Here is an 18,138-nt window from a genome sequence, read left to right on the forward strand (position 1 = left end):
TGTTATAGCAGAGACAATATTTTCACCTCCTCCTCTTTTTTTTTTCCAGCACACACTTGCTTACTTTGAGTCTTAACACCAATTTCTGAAGATGGAGAAGTGCTCCTCTGTGCTTTGATAATCCCTTTGATGTTGGACTGGCTGCAGCGATGAGTCTGTTTAAGGGGTTTAGTGTAGTGGGTTTGGCCTTTGAAAGTTTTTTTCCTGGAAAATACAAAGCTCTGTACTGGCCCAGCTGCCCGGGCTGCGTGCACGGGCACAGACCGGCTTGGTGCTGACTTGGATGCTGGTTCTGGCATGGCGTTGGGCCTCACGGCGGCAAGAGCTGTGCACCATTGTGCCAGGGAGTCACGCTTCGCCTCGCGTGCCCACTGGGGGCATCGCTTGAATACTCACAGAGGACTGAATGAGTTTTCCTTTCTCTTTTTTTTTCCCCTAATCTAACAGTTACACACAATCTGTCTCTGTGTGACTGTCTGGAAAGATTGAGTTTACAGAACACAATGGAAGTCTTCACTGTAATCGGGTTATCCAAAGTTGAGGAGGATGACGGATTCCAAACTATGCTTGGATCGTAATCACTGGCGGTCTTACTTAAAGTAATTACTCAGTCAGTGTAGTTTATTTAGCAACTTTCGCTACATTGTGTGCATTGCAGCTTGTTTTAATTAAACTAAGAGAAAAGAGTGCAATGCATCTATGTGTGCAAACTTTGCCCCATTTAAAGAAAACTGCAGCAATTTAAGTTGTGACAAAATAGAAAAGTTGTCTTGCGCCAGTGGCTCCTGGTATATTTCTGTGGGACTTTTGTTTCTTCTTCTTCTTCTTCACTACGTCCATGAATCTTGTCTTTGGTCTCCCCTGTTCTCCTGCCTGGCACAAGTTAAATCAGTCTTTCCTCAGCAGAGCAACAGGTGAAACTGTTTTAAGCAAGCTTTTTTCTATCACATTTGGCAAAACAGCAGTGGAAACCAACCCTTTTTTGTGATTTGGATCTTTCCTGTGGTGTGACTAGGAAACCTCTTGCTGTTTTTTTGTCCCCTCTACCAGTTGGTCTCTCTAAACTCCAGCATTCTTATTAATGTACAGTTATGCAGTCAAGTCTGCTTAATTTTTTTTTTTTTTTAATTATAGCAAGTTTACCTTGCCTTGCCTCTAATAATGTAGGTGTTCAGTCTGTGTCTCTGCCTTTGTCTTCCTCTTTTAACTTCACTCTGTCATCGTGATGGAATCTACTGTTTGTAGCCAGCACAACACGCGCACTTCAGCTGAGCGAAGTGAGCCATTTGACTGTGCAAAGTATATGGCTGTCATTCTTGTTCTGAGACTGCTGTTGAAGGCAGTGGATGAATGGAACCGTTTCAGTGTTAATGCATTCCTTTCACCATGATTGTTACTGTTTACCAAAATAATACACTGACTGGGGTATTGGAGTGGAATAATTTGAGGATTTTTACATCCCTCCTGCACGGTGTAAACTGAGCCTAGTTTGTCTGTGACTCAGTAAAGTGCTGTCAAGGGATTTTCTTGGTTTGTGCGGCTTCATTTGAGACAGGAGAATTCAGACTGCCTGAGCTAGTTTCAAAGCTTACCAGTGACTCTGTGTCTCTTGGTTCAGCTGCTTTTCTGAACACTTGAATGAGACAGTTTATGGCAGGTTTCTGCCATAGAAGTCAAAGCATGCTTGAGTTATGCAACAGGAATTCAGGTGATTGAAAATGTGGCTCTGAAGTGTAGATGTAGCTTGCTCTCTTATGAAATGTCTTCATGACATTAAGAACAAAAAGGTTCATTCCCACATAAAAAAAACCATCATAATTCCAGAGTTTTTCATCATTTCTCTTTCTTGAACAGAGAACTCCAAGAAGCCAGCATCTTCAGAGATGAGAGGGACTATGACAGAGGAGCTAGAATCTCTCAGAACCACAATAGATGACCAACGTGTGCATGAGAAAAACTCCACCAGCCCACACCCCAAATCGCTTCGCAGGCGCAAGCGTTTCCTGTCCTATCCTCGCTACGTTGAGCTAATGGTGACAGCGGATGCCAAAATGGTGCGCCACCATGGACGAAACCTAGAGCACTACATCCTTACAATCATGTCAGTAGTAAGTAAAATAATGTTTCTAATTTTTTTTCACTGTTAAAATGTGTAGTTTTTTTTTTGCTCAGTGTTATTTGGTGGCATTGTCTTCCTGTATGAGCGTGTCTAAATGACTCGTTTCTGTGACAAATCGCAACAACAGTTGCGTCAAGGCGCTTTATACTGTAAGACCCAACAATCTAAGAGAGAAAACCCCAACAATCAGACTATGAGCAAGCACTTCCGGCAGCCATCTGAGAGACTGGACAAAAGACACATTACAGAAGAGAGCCAGAGTTTAATCATAACTAATGATTAAAGTCAGAGTAGTGTATAAACACAGAGGGAAAAGAGGTGAGTGAAGAAGAAACACTTAGTGCACCATAGGAAACCCCAGCAGCCTAGGCCTATTGCAGCAAATCTAAGGGATGATTCAGGGTCATCTGATCCAGCCCTAACTGCAAGCTTTATAAAAAAGTTTTAAGCCTAATCTTAAAAATAGAGAGGGTGTCTGTCTCCTGAATCCAAGCTGGGAGCTGGAGAAGAGGGGCCTGAAAGCTGAAGGCTCTGCCTCCCATTATACTCTTAAGTATCCGAGGAACCACAGGTAAGCCTTAAGTCTGAGACCAAAGTGCTCTGTTGGGGTGATATGGTACGATGAGGTCTTTAAGATAAGATGGCGCCTGATTATTCAAGACCAAGTATGTGAGGAGAAGGATTTTAAATGTAGCCACTTCACTGAAAACACTCAAACTTAGTTTAACTTTACCTAAATTCACCTAACTTCAATTTAACTTTACTTTTTAAATTTTACAAAAAAATGAAAAATATAGACAAATTGTGTGCACGAGGGGCAAAAACTAAGTATAGTGTAACTGCCAGATATTGACTATCTCCATAACACTGTAGAGCAACCACTGCATTTCAAGTTAACCAGTAACAAACCAGTAAGGCCCATGTTAATGCCAGTATGATGCTGTTATTTCTCTTCTGTGTTGCTGATGTACCAGTCAAGCTTGGCTAGCATTATAAATATTAGTATGCTGCCTGCTAGAAGAACAAGACAAACTTGTCAATGTTAGCCATGTCGAAATTTTACAGTAGGCGCCGCAGGTCACTGAATAGTTTAAACTTGAGATTTGGAATAGTTAATCTAGACATTTCACATCCCAGGTTTAAACTTGAATCAAAAGCAGCACACTTCTAAGTTGGTGAAAACTTGCGTGGTTGCTAAAAAGCAGGTAAATGCACAAGCAGTGTTAAACTCCTTGTGACCACGTCTCTTTCCTGGCTGTATATTCGGCTTTCTATTTTCCCCATATGCAAATAAGCGTCTCAAACTAGATCAAAATTAGGCTTGAAAACATTTTCAAACATTAACTTTCCCACTGCATGATTTTGATCTAATGTAAATTGATCCCTAGCCTGCTGTGGAGCAGAATGTAATTTAATTTGTGGTTTACACAAAGTTGAAATTTTACATTAAAAACACTGATTGTTCTGTGTAATTGTAACGAACGTCTCTAAAAAGAGAATTTGCCTTAGAAATTACCACAACACTAAAAGCCCTAATATGCTGTCTTTTCTTTCTTTCTTTCTTTCTTTCTTTCTTTCTTTCTTTCTTTCTTTCTTTCTTTCTTTCTTTCTTTCTTTCTTTCTTTCTTTCTTTCTTTCTTTCTTTCTTTCTTTCTTTTAAATTCCACCTGGAAAAGCATTTCCAAATTCAACCAATAATAGCTGCAAAACTTTAGGGCAAAAAGTAAGCAACCTTGGACAGGAAACCTATTGTACTAGTCTCCATCACGAGGGTGAGATTTTAATAATAAATCAGTGACACTAATGTTATTGAACCTCACATTTGATAATATTTTAAAAAGAAATTTTCCAGAAGGGTGCAAGGAGTTACATTAAATTGCACTTAGCTTTAGGAAGTATAAGTCACATATTCTGTGATACTGTATATCTCTTTCCATGGTAACACACTAATTGTACAGTGCAAACTGCAGTCCAGGTTTGTGTTTTTCCAGTCTCAGATTTTACTGTTTGGCCTTTTGGTTGTTAACCCTGATGTAACCTCAGCGTTTGTTTGCCGGTGCCTTGGCCTCTTTATGAGTTCCAGTTCTGTCTGTGAGGGCAGGCTGGTAATTAATCCAGTAACACTGTGGGTAATAAAAATGGGATTGGTTATTAATTGAACTGTGTCTACTATCTGCTCTCTACAGTATAACAGGCAAAATGTTTGAAACTCATTTACTTGCAAAGGAGTAATGATTGTCAGTCGAGTGTCCGTAAGTAAGACTGCTGGCGTATAGTGAGTGTTACATTTGTCCATTCAACAGGGGTGCAGCCATACACAAATGCATACCCCCCCCCCTCTTTTACATGGTTCCATTTGCTCTATTTTTGCCACAATATAACTGAACTTTTAAAATTATTTTCTATTGGTCATGCTGATAACATAAATGAACTATATAGATATGATCACTGAGAGAGAAGGTGCATGTGTCACTGTTATTTCTGGCATTTCCGACTTAAGAAAATAGCTTTTGGCCACATTAAAACATTGTTTGCACATGGTAACTGGCTAATGTAACAAAATCCAAATCCAAATTTTTGGGGTTAAAAGGAGCACATTTTTAGTTAACTGGCCAACAGAAATACTGCAGTAATTTAGGGTGTAGTCCCCCCTCACTTCTGGATGTTACACTAATCATATAATAACATCCACTGGGGGTGAGAATATACTCAACAGGGTCATGTGTCACAGTTGGATGAAGTGCATGCAAAGACAATCTCTTTTTGCCCGCTCTGAACAAGCCTGGGCTGCGTGTGCTTCCCTCTATGTTATGATGAGCTAAATGTTTATAGTTGACTAATGAGTTCCTGTCATGAGGCCGTACTCGGTTTCGGGGGGATTGCTGGCTGACCGTGACAGGGATGCACGAGAAAGGCGAGAGGAGCAGAGGGGAAAGGTTTTGCTGTCCTCACAGATTGGCTGTTTCACATTTGTAGCTAGGTCCAGGTTTTGTTTTGTTTTTTTTCCTAAGGTCTTTGGGGGGGGATTGTAATTGGTTTAAATACTCTGTTGATTAAACTTACCCTCAAGGAGGCATTTTTGCTTTCTTTTGACTTTAGTGAACTGTTGCTATTTTGACTGAACCCAATAGAGCTTAATCAAAAGAGCCTTGACTGTGTGTTCCTGTTCCAAGTATTTTACCTAAAAAGTAGTTGACTAGCTTCAACATTCCAGTTCTGCTCTGATTCGGGTTAGTGGAGGTTTGCATTTTTTTTGTCTGTGTGTTTTGTCTTTGTTACAGGTAGCAGCAGTGTACAGGGACCCCAGCATAGGAAACCTCATCAACATCAAGATTGTCAAGCTTGTCATCATCCACAATGAGCAGGTGAGCGTGGGGTCTTGAATACTACGTGTATGCAGGTCATCTGCGCATGGCTGACATCATTGCAGGTGTCCCTTGCCTGGCTTTTTCCTCTGTGGGGCCTCTTTGAAAGGACACTGTCTTTCTTGTCAGGCTTAATTCTCAAGAGAGGTCTGCATGGGAAAAAAAATCATTCTGTACTAAGGCTGCTAGCCACCTGCCAATGAAACGCTCTATAGTTAGTTTTTAAACAAGTAGGCATTTTTTTGGACATTATTCTTATTTTGAGATTACTCTTATGTATTTTTTTGGTTACTTTTGGTCATGGTGAGATTTTGCTCACTACCTCAGTTATTGATAGGCTGATAAGGACCACGAGAAAGAGCATAAGGCTGTTGTAGGTTGCAGGAATTCATCTAGAAGATTTTGCCAGGACAAAAAGAAATCATGTGTAAACCCTTTTAGCTTTTGAGAGCCAATTAGCACAGTGGTTCAGTTTGAGTTTTTACTGATTAAGAATGAAGGCCCAACTGGCAGATTATTGTGGAAAATGGCCTTCCTGCCAAAGATCTAGGACTACTCTAGGCCAACCAATATTCATAAAGGACAAAAAAATTACACATTAAAGATTCTTTCAACATGAGGTTGTAAGTGTGCATACCAGGATTATTAAAATATTTCCTATATGTAAGCCCAGTTTCTTGGTCACAACCCCACTGGTGTTTCACCCAAAACAGGAAGGTCCCACTGTGAGCTTCAATGCTGCCACCACTCTGCACAACTTCTGTGTCTGGCAGCAGAGCCACAACATCCAGGATGACAGCCATCCTTCTCACCACGACACTGCACTCCTCATAACCAGGTATTTGCACCCCCCCCCCCCCACCCCCCCCCCCACCCCAAACCTTCTGAAAGCAAGTTGCTCAAACTGCCCTGTTCAGAGAGGATTGCGTTTTCTTTTTCACAGGGAAGACATCTGCCGTGCAAAAGACAAATGTGACACATTAGGTAAACTTTTACGTTTTCATGCAAAAAATCTCTGCACATGAACTTTCCATTCCACTGACCACAGCCCGTGAACTGTGCTGTAATGAGTTTATGGCAAGCCATCAGCTAATAATATTAAAGTGACAGAACAGAGTGGTAGAAAGGGGAGGAGGGAGACCGTGGCTGTGCTAATCTCTCTTAGGGAACAGAGGGTTTGATGCCTTTAATTGTCCGTAACACTCCAGAAAATTTCCAAAGGCAGTTGGTCTTTATATGCTTATTTGCATCTGTTTTCCTGTGTGTGTGTGTGTGTGTGTGCGTGTGTGTGTGTGTGTTGACCCTGTAGGGCTTGCTGAGCTGGGGACCATGTGTGACCCATACCGGAGCTGCTCCATCAGTGAGGAAAATGGAATTAGTGCCTCCTTCACCATTGCTCATGAGCTGGGCCATGTGTAAGTTGCAGGTCAAAACCTGTGGCCCCCACCGTCCCACACACACACACACACACACACACACACACACACACACACACACACACACACACACACACACACACGCACACACAGGATGTATGTCACCACTCACAGCCAGCCTTGACTACAAAAGCGCTCTTATCAAGAGACACAGGGTGCAGCAGACACAGGTGCAAAACATAATAAAGAAAAAAAGCTTTGACTTTTAATAACATGCCAGCCTACAATACCTTACTATACAGCTCAAGAAGTTAGCCCTCTATTTGTCCGAGCTTCCCCTTGATAACGATAAGCTCAGAGACGCAATTTAGTATGCATATGTTAGAAATTATTCTAATAATAATTGGACCCTGCATAGTTGAACAACAACAAAGATTTTCTTGGAAATGGTACAAGGAGCTTTATCAGTGAATACAAGGCTTAATATTGTGTTTAGTATTTGGGAGCCTTCCAGCCTTTTTCCACTCATCAGCCCCAAAGACAGGTAAAACAAACTGGAGGTGTCACGCTGCCATCATGTGCTGCTTTGCCTTCTAGTGGGTAATAGCGGAGTTATCACAACATGCCCTTCTGCCAGAGAGTGTTTTCACAACAAGCAAATACTGCCACAAGCGTGGAGTGAAGAAAGACTTGTACGCATAATCTGCCTTCAAATGACCGAGTCAAAACACATGACTTTATCTCTCGTATGTTTATTCCAAACATCCATTTGTGGCGAAATTATGATACATAACTCATCACCTTCTCATTCTTGGAAACCCTCCAGGTGATTTAAATGTGGTGCATTTGAGTTACCATTATTTAGCACTCCAACCTTCCACGTAAACTTTGATACATATTCCACCTCAGCGAGCTTACTTTTGGATGCATTTTTGATAAAGACGAGGTCTCTTGTCTGTTTTTTTTTTTTTCCTCTGTCTGTGTCGTAAAAAGGACCACTGTGAGCCTGTGAGGTAATAGTTAAGAATGAAAGATATTTGTCTAAATCCTCTGTCACGGTCACACATTCTTCCAGTGGAGCCATCGGACCGGAGCAGCAGCAGATGGACTGAGCTTACACCCTCCCTCCTTCCTTCGCATCTCATGTGGATCTGTTTATGCTAAAGTTCAAGCAGCTGGAGGCCGACTTGGCTCTGTCTCTTGGCATGGTGGATCGCTATGTTTGCAGGCGTGAACGCTCATGAGTGTTTAGTGCTCTGGGAAAGCTAGTGTCAGGTAGTGGGAGCCACTCAAGAGCGCTACAGATTAACGGCAGATTTAGACTAATGGATAGGAGGCCTTTCTCAGATAACTGCGAGAATGTGCATTTAGTAATAGGCATTATGGGGATTTTTAGGTGACGTGGCATCACTTGATAGCTCTTCAAAGGTGACACATATAAGGACTTAACAAGTTTGTCTGGCTTCAGATGTCCCCGATCAAAAATAAATCTTCCTGACGTTTAGAATAACCGCAAACAAGCTTTTTATTTTAACATATTAAGATATATGAAAGTGAGCACCACAAAAACAGCCTTAGAAAGCTAATGGGATACAATTGCTGGGATTGTTAAAAGTGATTTCTTTCATGGATAAGTACATTTGGAGCAGCTAAGATGTGTAATTCACCGACAGCGAGCTCTGCCTCTCTTAAAGTGCTTCTCAAAGGCATTTAATCAAATAAATATTTTTTTATGCTTAAAATCCATCAAATAGTGTAGCAGTGTGACATTGGGACAGCAATGTGCACAGAGCAAAGCAGTTATTTTGTTAAGTGAGTGGGGCTGCATTTAAGTAAATCACTGAAATTGATTTCTCTATTGATCTACCCACAAAACTGCATGAATTATAGTCTAATTACACTAAAAGGCTCTCATCCCAGGATTTTAAGGTTGTATCCTCATATTTTTCCTTCAGATCTGCTTGAACTAGTTCATCATAACATTCACAATTCCTGGATCAGCCATCATCATAATGACAAAATCTGCTTCTTTGATGCAAGATATCCAGCTGGCAACTTATCTCATTATTTTTTTTGTAAAGGGAAAACTCAACACAGTTCACCTGTTTAGCATAGTAAGTGACCAAAAAAACAAACAAAAACAATTTGGAAAATACCGGTCAAATAAGTTTTGATGTTGGGAGGATTATCCAACAACTTGGTTTGTGTGCAGAGCTTATTACTGTGCCAGAGGCTTAATTATTTCCTGGGTGTTTGCCCTCAGGCCCTCAGGCCCCTGTAGGGTGGGCTTCATGCCAGCCATGCTAGGTCTTGTTTGTGTGGTGGTATGGACTGAGCCTCAGCTCCAGCCCAGAGCGCCGCACTGGCTCACATCCTGGTGTAAACATCTCAGACATCATACAGCTGCATGGGATCCTGTGTGTATAAATACATGTGCACTCATGTGTGCATGTATTTATGGGTAATGCGCCAAAGCGCAGTACAAAACAGGACATCCATACTGGACTACACTCTTCTGGACGTGATCAGGAAAACTTGCTTTATGAGACTGCCAGCTACAGACAGCCTGGATGAATTCATTAGTTTGCAGATGCCATGCCTCATTACTTACAGTTATTCTTCTGTGAAGACTCTTGTCTCACTGCTTGATCACTAAAGACAAATGCTGAAACAATTAGCTGGTTAATTGATTTTTGGACTTGTAGGAAGTACAAGAAATACAACCTCAACAGATGATTATGACAGTCTTATTGCAGCTTTATTGATAATGCTGTGTAAAGACATCTGCCTTGTTCCCCCCATGTATTGACATTGGAGCAACTGATGTGTGGGTGGTATTGCCCCTGCCTTTTTCTATGCATTAAGCCCTTTGAGAATGTGAGATGGTGAGCTTTGACCTCTAAGCTGGAGGTAGTTCTCACTAGCATGTTGTTCACAATGTTGAAGTCAGTAGATGCTGATAGATGGAGAAGGATGTTTTAAAGAAAACGCTGCACCACCTACTGGCCAGTTGGAGTTTGATTGAAACTTTTTAAGGATTTTAGTCTATAAATATTTGGGAAATAGCGCAAATAAGGATGTGCATGTATTTGGAAGTGTAAAAGAAACAACACACACACACACACATCCGTATGAGCACTTTTTTTCCTATGTCTAAGTGATTTCTATCTAACGTTCACACACATTCACACTCCAATGGATGCATTGGGAGCAACTTGGGATTCAGTATCTTGCCCAAGGATACTTTGGCATGCAGACTGGAGCAGCTAGGGATCAAGCAACCAACCTCTGAGCCACAGCCACCCACAGATCTGTGGGCTCTGTGGGCTGGTTGTGGTATGAGCCCCTGCTGAAAATGGCTAAAAGCAAATATTGTGACATTTATCCTTATTACTACGGCATATCTATTAAGCAGCTGATAACCACTTTGTGTGTTCGTTATATACCCCTCACAATCTCTAAATTTCCCTTTTTTTTGTTCTGCACCAGGTTCAATATGCCTCATGATGACAACCCCAAATGCCGGGAGGCAGGCATGAAGCACCAGTATCACGTCATGGCTCCCACACTTAACTACGATACCAATCCTTGGTCGTGGTCCAAGTGCAGTCGCAAGTACATCACTGAGTTTCTTGAGTATGTATCTGCAGCTCTTCTATCTGTTTCTAAACTACTATGTAATCAAAACATATGACTGATTATGGGCTCATCAAGGAGAAAGTGATGGTTTTGCAACTGCAGCATCAACTTTTACATGTTGTGACGTAACTCGCAAAACAAACGGCTTCCAGTCTCCCCCAGAACTCTGTAGACAGGTCAGTGCAGTGTAAACTGTATGAAGTTGTTAAGAGCATTTCCTGTTTGAATTTTTGGGTCTTCCACTACTGACCTGAGTGACGGATCTTCTGCAGCCATTCATCTGTCTCCCTACTCAGACAGAGCCATTCTGTAAGGAGGGTGGGCAAATAGCAATCTAGTCACTAATCTCATTTCCTCACCACAACCTTGTGTATGGAGAAGTGGCTGATTCAGCTAGTCCAAACCATGGTTGCTGATCCGAACTTCCATTTAAAATGGAAAATGTCAGTTATAATTACATCTTTCCTGGGCATGACCCTTTAATCTTTGCCTCCTTTCCTCTGTTAATTGTGGAGGCCTTCACAAAGGGCAGCCTTGTTGACCAGATGCATCTCGAGAGCACAGAGTTGGGCGATGGCCTCATATGGACTTTTTAGGTTGTGCTTTGCATAGTTTCCAGCCAGAACTGACCTCAGCATTCAGTGGTTGGAAATTTTAGCCAAAGATGAGAAGAATCTCCATTACTTTCTTTATTGTTTGGATGAGTCCGTGCCAGCTGTGTTGCTCTTCCGTTTGTATCTAATTACGAGACGAAAAAACAGGAAGAGTAAGATGTAAATCTCAAATGCATTCATGCCAAACTTTAACAGTTGTTAGTCACATGGGCTGTGCGCAGGTATGGTGAAAGCAGCACTTGGTTCAGTGTGGGAGCCGCAGTGGTGGGAAAGGCCCTTGAGAGTGCAGTCCAAGTGCTTTTGAAGTTTTTCTCCAGCCAACAATGACGAGCATTGATTGAAAGCAGCACTTCTACAGTACCACTCCTTCTGAGTGGTACGACCTGGTCAAGTATATCAGTGTTTTCACTGCCCATTCTCCCTGAAGAGCAAATTCAACTTGCACCACTCTCCTGCAAGTTTACAAAACGAAAAGCCGTGCCACCTCTCAGACATCCCTTTTCAAATGGGAAACAACATTGCTGTAATAATGTGCACTGAAATCCCGCACCTGAAAGCTGATGAAAACTATACTGCTATCGTGCAGTGTCATTAGGTGCCATCCACTGCATAAAGAAACTATTCATTCCTACTCTGGCACTCTGCCATTTGATTAAAGCCACAACATTTGGATATAAAAGTAAAATACAACTCTTTGACTATTTCCACCCTCTAGTTGTTGTAGCTAAGCATTGAAACTACATAATTATTTTGGCGTCGCCTTATCATTTTCTGATAAGCAGCTCTCTTATAAAATTGCACGTGAAATCATTTTTTTTTTTTCTTGATACAAACAAGATGATATCACATTATCTTGGGTTTCTCATTAAAAAAACTTGCTACAGTGATGCTCTGTGTCATTCAGCTCTTTGAAGAATCCTTCAGTCTGTCATATGAGTAGACCTCTTGACTTCTTGTCTTTATGGTGAACATGAAAACTATTATTGTTTAGTCTCATGTGACAGGTACACAATAGCCAAGTCATCTTATAAATAAACACCCAATGGCTGCCAGGTGTGAGAGCTCTTCAGCTGCCTGTCTTGAATCCACACAGCTGATCCCCCCCCCCCCCCCTTCCCAAAGAAAAAACAACAAAAAAAAACCATAGATGTTTCATTTAAAAGATGATCACACTGACCCCTTCTCCCTCTGTCTGTCTTGGTCTTAATAATAATTCCATTAGGTTCCAGGACCCTGATTAGACAGATGACCAACTGCTGAAAGACACTGTAATATCTGTGTGATTCTTTGACAGGCTGCTCTGTGGTTTGCATTCAGTGTCTTCCACTGCTGTTGCTTTCTTCTTGTGTAACCACCCCACCCCCCCCACCCCACCCCAATGCCACAAGTCAGCATTCGCTACAGTTTCTTACATTATTGCTGGAAATGAAAGGGTAAAGAAACAAAGTAATGGTAACGGAGGATAATCCTGTGTAATTATTGGCCTGTCACATCAGCTGGTGCTTTGTTGAGCAGGTGTTTTAGCAGCTCGATCCAGGATGAAATTTGTCAGGGCAGTGCAGACATGTTGTGTAATTATACATCTATACACATCTCATCTGAAAGTTTCCTTCTTCCAAAGTAAACAAAAAGAGAAAGAGGAAAAGATCCTTTGTGGCTCGGCTTGCTCTGCTAACATGTTTGATTTGTGCCTTTTCACGGCTGAGTTTATATGCTGGCTGTTGGTGCATATATAGTCAGTCCAGCTGTGCTTTTGTTGTCTCTTTTATTATGTGATGGCTCAGGGTGTGGCTCATATACGCCGCAATCTGTCATTATACCTCTACGCTGGTGCTGGCAGAGATTTATTTAACGTAATCACTGTGCTTTAGGATTCTTAATTTTCTTGTTTGCCTTCAGCAGAGGAAAATATATCACATACAAAAATGATCAGTAAGCAGATCCTTTTTTTTTTTTTGTCTCCATCAAAATACTGTCTTATTCAGTCTGTGGCGCCTAACTCCAGTTTCACAGTGACAGCGTTTACTATTAGGCTTTTAAGGGGAAGTGGTATCAGTCTCTTTCTTAGGTAACTTTACAGACCACCCACAGGGAAAACACATCCGAGGATGATCACAGACAATGACACAGAGGTGTTTGCTTTGCTTTTATGAAAGAGATGAGGTGTGCTGATACATTTTGGGGTTAGAAATTACTGGATTGTTATCAAAAATCCTATACTATGAAAGTCTGCCTCTTGAATGTGTGCATTGTGTATGTCTTTATACTTTCTTTTTAATTTGCACGTGTTACATTTTTTAGCACTGGCTATGGGGAGTGCCTCCTTGACGAGCCTATAGGGAGAACATATGAGCTGCCCACCCTCCTCCCTGGTCAGCTCTACAATGCCAACAGACAGTGTGAACTGATGTTCGGTCCTGGTTCCCAAATTTGTCCTTACATGGTAAGTTGCTACCAGTGCGGATAAAAATCCTGTGAAATCTTTCTCTTTTTCCCAGATGTACAGGAAAATCTTTCTTTTCCTGAAACATTTGAGCAAAGCAGTTGTCTCTATATGCTAACATATATAAAATTGTAGTTAGTTAATTGTGCTGTTTATTGTAAAACCCAGTGGAGTACATTTAACTGCATGCATAACATGCATTTTAACAAGATAGAAAAAGGCCAGTTACTTTAGTCTATTGCTGAATGCACAAATGCTGATTAATACCTGATGCAGAGATATTTAAAATATATTTTGCACATTTGTGGAAAACACTTACGCACAACTTGGACTGAAATAATGTTTGAAGAAACCCATTAATATATTGGGAGTACACTGACACTTTACCTATCCTAAGTAAGACAAATATGGAAGGATGGAGTAGTTCATTTCTGCTGTTGTTCAAAGTTCACACCAGGTGTCTTCTCCATGCTTTGACAACTTGAAGGATGTTGTCAAACCACAGAAAAGCTCTTTTCCTTCATCCCCAAATGATTTACTACTAGTGCTTACGTCCGCCCCCTCCCACAGAAACAGTGCAAGAGGCTGTGGTGTACGAGTGCAGAGGGGGACCACAAAGGGTGTCGCACACAGCACATGCCACTCGCTGATGGGACTGACTGTGGACATGGAATGGTAAGTGTCCATGTATAGTTCATATGACTTTAAAATGCTTAAAGTCTTAAGGAAGTCAATTAAGGTGTCCCACTTGATATTCAAGGCCAGTTTGGGAGTGCAGATGTCTTCATAAAGCTGCTGTTGGACCTATAGTGTAGGTTAAATCATTGGGCACTGAGCTCCATAGGATTTTTTTCCCTTCACTTCTTGCACTGTGGGAGGAAAACATATGTATCTCATCTAATAAATGGATACAGTGAATTACACTGGTGCAGTAAAGGCTACCAATTTGATATTTCTGTCAGTACATTTACATTACTGACACAAGCCAAACCCCTAATGCAGCGCTGCTTTGAATCATGACGCTTTTTCCTTCTGGTTCATTTCCTCTGCCAAGAAAAAAGGAATAATTTATCATGTATTACTCTGCTGCCTGCATCTTGATTGCAGAAACCCATTCAGATGTGTTCAGGTGATGGCCTTTGTTAGAAACTTGAAGCTTTACCCTCAGCTTTTTTCCAGGCACCCAGCCCCCATTAGCCTTCATGTTCCCCTCGCTCTGGGATGCTATGCTAATTAGGCGTGAGACGGGTCAGTTACTGATGATACATGAAGAAACCGGGGAAAAAGGAGAAGCAAAAAATGTAAAGAAAAGCGAGCGAGGGAAAGAGGGAGACGAAGCCCTGATAGGGAAAGGTAAAGACATGGGCCCTTTGAAAAAGGATGCCGCCTGCCATTCACAGTTGAGTCACCTTGTTGTGAACCCGTGACCCTAAAACCTCTTTAAAAGGCGGGTGATTGGGTCAGTGGTCAGGCCGAAACAGAGCCAGTCTGAGGCCAGCCAACGCTCTCACAAAAGACCTCACTTCAGTGATTCTGCTGGGCGGGAGGTGGGGAGGAGAGGGATGAGGAAAGCAAGGAGGAGGTAAAGGAGGCTGATATGTTGGACTAGCATTCAAAATATGCACGGGAGAATGAAAAGAGAGGGAGTGAGAGAAAGAGGGCTCTCTTTTCTCCTTAACCTTATGCCCTCCAGGAGTCTTGTAGTGTAGACACATGTAAATCTTGTATCCCTTATATCCTTTCATCTTGCTCCATCTCCCTCCTCTCCATGTTAGGTCCTGGATCAGCCCAGTCTAGCGAAGAAAGGTTAACGGGGGATAGCTAACATCTTAATCCAACTACAACAACCAGACTAAACAGTAATGGTCCTGGGATTGTAACTCCCATACTGCTCTCAACTTGTATGTGGGAGAATTACACTGAGTAGTTTGCTTTATTAAGATTTAATGCCTTAATCCCACTGGAGCTGATTTGCTAGATTACCATTGATGTCTGATCTTCACTGTAGTCTAAGGCCTAGACATCTCAAACCTGCTGGGTGTAGCCATCAGAAGACATGTACACTGTGGTCATGAAGGGATAGACATTGTCAGTAGGCTGTGGCTTTTAAATAATATTGGTATTGAGGGGCCTAAAGTGTGCCAAGAAAATAACCCCCTCACCATTATATCACTACCAACACCAGCCTGAACCAGTGATACAAGAAGGATGGATCCATGTTTTCATGTTGGTTATACCAAATTCTGACCCTACCATCCAAATGTCGCAGGGAAAATCGAGATTCATCAGACCAGGCGACATTTTCCATTCTTCTATTCCAATTTTGGTGAGCCGGTGCAAAGCCTCAGTTTCCTGTTCGAAGCTGACAGGTCCTGGTGTGATCTTGTGCTGCTGCAACCCATCTGCTTCAGGGTTTCACATGTTTTCCATTTAGAGATGCTCTTCTGTATACACTGGTTGTAATGTGTAGTTGAGTTACTGTTGCCTTCTTTGTCAACTCAAAGCAGTCTGCCCATTCCCCTCTGACCTCTGGCATCAACAAGGCATTTTCACCCAGAGAACTGCTGCTCACTGGATATTTTCTCTTTGTATTGGAAAATCCCAGTTTGACACCAGCAACCGTGCCATATTCAGAGTCACTCTTTCTTCCGCTTTGTGATGCTCGCATTGAAATATGGTCATTTTGACCATGTTTACATGCCTAAGTGCATTGGAGATTTGCATTAACAAGAGGCTGAATGAGTGTATCTAATAAAGTGACCAGTTAGTGTACATGCCACAGTGGTTGCTGCTGCTCATTGGATCATTGCATCTTCGTGGACACCACACTGCTGAGGGGGAGCCATCCTCCTAATGAATGTATGTCTGGAGCCAAAATACTGGATATACTAAAAATTTGTGAGTAGGTATGAATCAGTATATTGAAACTAACTTAAAAGGAGATATCTCTGACAAAAATATTTAGGCAGACCTTTAAAAATAATTTTTTTAAAGGGTTGTATAAAAAATCCCACTAGACTATAAAAATTCAGATTGTCTTTAGGTTAAACAAGTACAGTATATGTGCCAGGTTTCATGTCTATCCATCCAATCGGTTTTGAGAGTTTAACGTTTAACATCTCCAAAGCCCAAATGTGTCTAAAAACGTGATCCTTAAGTAGTGTTTTTTTCTGCAATAATAAATAAGAGAACAGTTTTCTTTCATTTCGGTGCGTGTGCGTCAGCGGGGGCACCGCCTTTGTTTGTGGTGCCGAGGCCCAGACTCATCTTCATGCAGGGTGCTCTTTGAAGTAGCGTTAGTTGAAAGAGCAGGGGACCCTACACCAACACTCACCTGCCCACACAAGTGCTCTTTAATGTGGTATTTCAGTGTGGTGTGTTTGTGTATGTTTAAAGTCTGGTAATCAGCATGCCCAGATGATTTCGCTTCATTCTTTTGTGTCAGAATTGCATTGTTCCTTCTTTACATCTCTTGGTGCTGGTTTTGCATTGGTCCACGGTTAGGTTCAAGTCTGAGGCATGGGCTGGGAGTCAGATCTGGGAGTTGTCAGATCTGGAGGATTGCAGCTACGGCCTCTATGGGGGGAGTGGGGGGTGGCAAGCAGCACTCCTTTCAAATATCCATCTTGTTGCTTACCATGTCAGTGTAAGGGATTCCAGCTCATCTCATAAAATATTTTGTGAGTGGTTGTTACCTTTTGTTTTTGGAGTTATTAAACAAAGTTTTGACCACACTGGGTAATTGAGGTCAGTGCTTAAATAGTGGGGGAGTGGCACGTACGAAGAAAAAAAAGTTGTTTGTATACTTCTTAGTTAAATCAGGGCGATGGGCAGTGCAGAGTTTATGGGTAGTTTCCTCCCTCGCTGTTCCCTTCTTCTCTAAATATCTCCAGTCCTGCCTTTTTGTCTCCCTCCCACCCTCTCTCCCCATCAATTGCTTTCACTGGGCGCCGGAGTGAGTAATGCGGTCACATGACCTTGCGGCGCTGCGTCTGTCATCTGGCTCAGTGGGCCATGCACTAACGAGGGCATCCCATCACTTGTTGTCTATAAATACCACCACCACTCTCCCTCCCCTCCATCCTCTCTTTTCTTGCTCTCTCTCCTTTAGCCTCCCCCCCCATTCCAGTTCCCTCACTCTTCAAAAGGATACCGCGTTCAAATCTCAGTGCATCTGTTTTGCATTTGTGTTGTAATTGTGTGCTCCTATATAAGCATGCGTTGCAGAATTGCCTGTTTTTAAGTGGAGATGTGTGCGGGTAACTGCGCATGTGTGTATGTGTGCACAGATTAGGGGCCATCCTGGTCAATAAGTGTCAAGCTGAAGCTCAGGACTGCTTGGCCTTGTATCAATATCCCTACCCTTTGAAGAATCCGGCGCTGCTTCTCACCACGTCGTCGCTCAGTGGGTGGCAGAGAGAAAAGGAGGCAACAGAGCTTGAATTAACTCTTTTTTTTTTTTTTGATAAAGGTTTTTGTCTGTAAGCTTCCTTGTAAGAAATTTTGTGGGGAACAAAATGCAAAATAAGAAAATTAAGTTAAAATAAGTATTCGACTAACTTGTTGTTTAGTATGGTGGTAG

At 42.0% G+C, this 18,138-nt stretch overlaps 1 protein-coding gene across 1 annotated transcript in view; it reads left to right on the forward strand.

The window, feature by feature from the left end:
* The window catches only part of LOC115781673 (A disintegrin and metalloproteinase with thrombospondin motifs 20), a 79,134-nt gene that overhangs the window by 13,764 nt on the left and 47,232 nt on the right, over positions 1–18,138 (forward strand). The window contains exons 4-11 of the mRNA XM_030731469.1: positions 1,855–2,108; positions 5,401–5,484; positions 6,198–6,322; positions 6,428–6,468; positions 6,794–6,899; positions 10,350–10,496; positions 13,415–13,556; positions 14,127–14,231. Of these exons, the coding sequence (XP_030587329.1) occupies positions 1,855–2,108; positions 5,401–5,484; positions 6,198–6,322; positions 6,428–6,468; positions 6,794–6,899; positions 10,350–10,496; positions 13,415–13,556; positions 14,127–14,231 (1,004 nt within the window). The remainder of the gene's footprint in view (positions 1–1,854; positions 2,109–5,400; positions 5,485–6,197; positions 6,323–6,427; positions 6,469–6,793; positions 6,900–10,349; positions 10,497–13,414; positions 13,557–14,126; positions 14,232–18,138) is intronic.

Source organism: Archocentrus centrarchus, chromosome 6 (genome assembly GCF_007364275.1).
Source record: "Archocentrus centrarchus isolate MPI-CPG fArcCen1 chromosome 6, fArcCen1, whole genome shotgun sequence".
Lineage (NCBI taxonomy): Eukaryota > Metazoa > Chordata > Actinopteri > Cichliformes > Cichlidae > Archocentrus > Archocentrus centrarchus.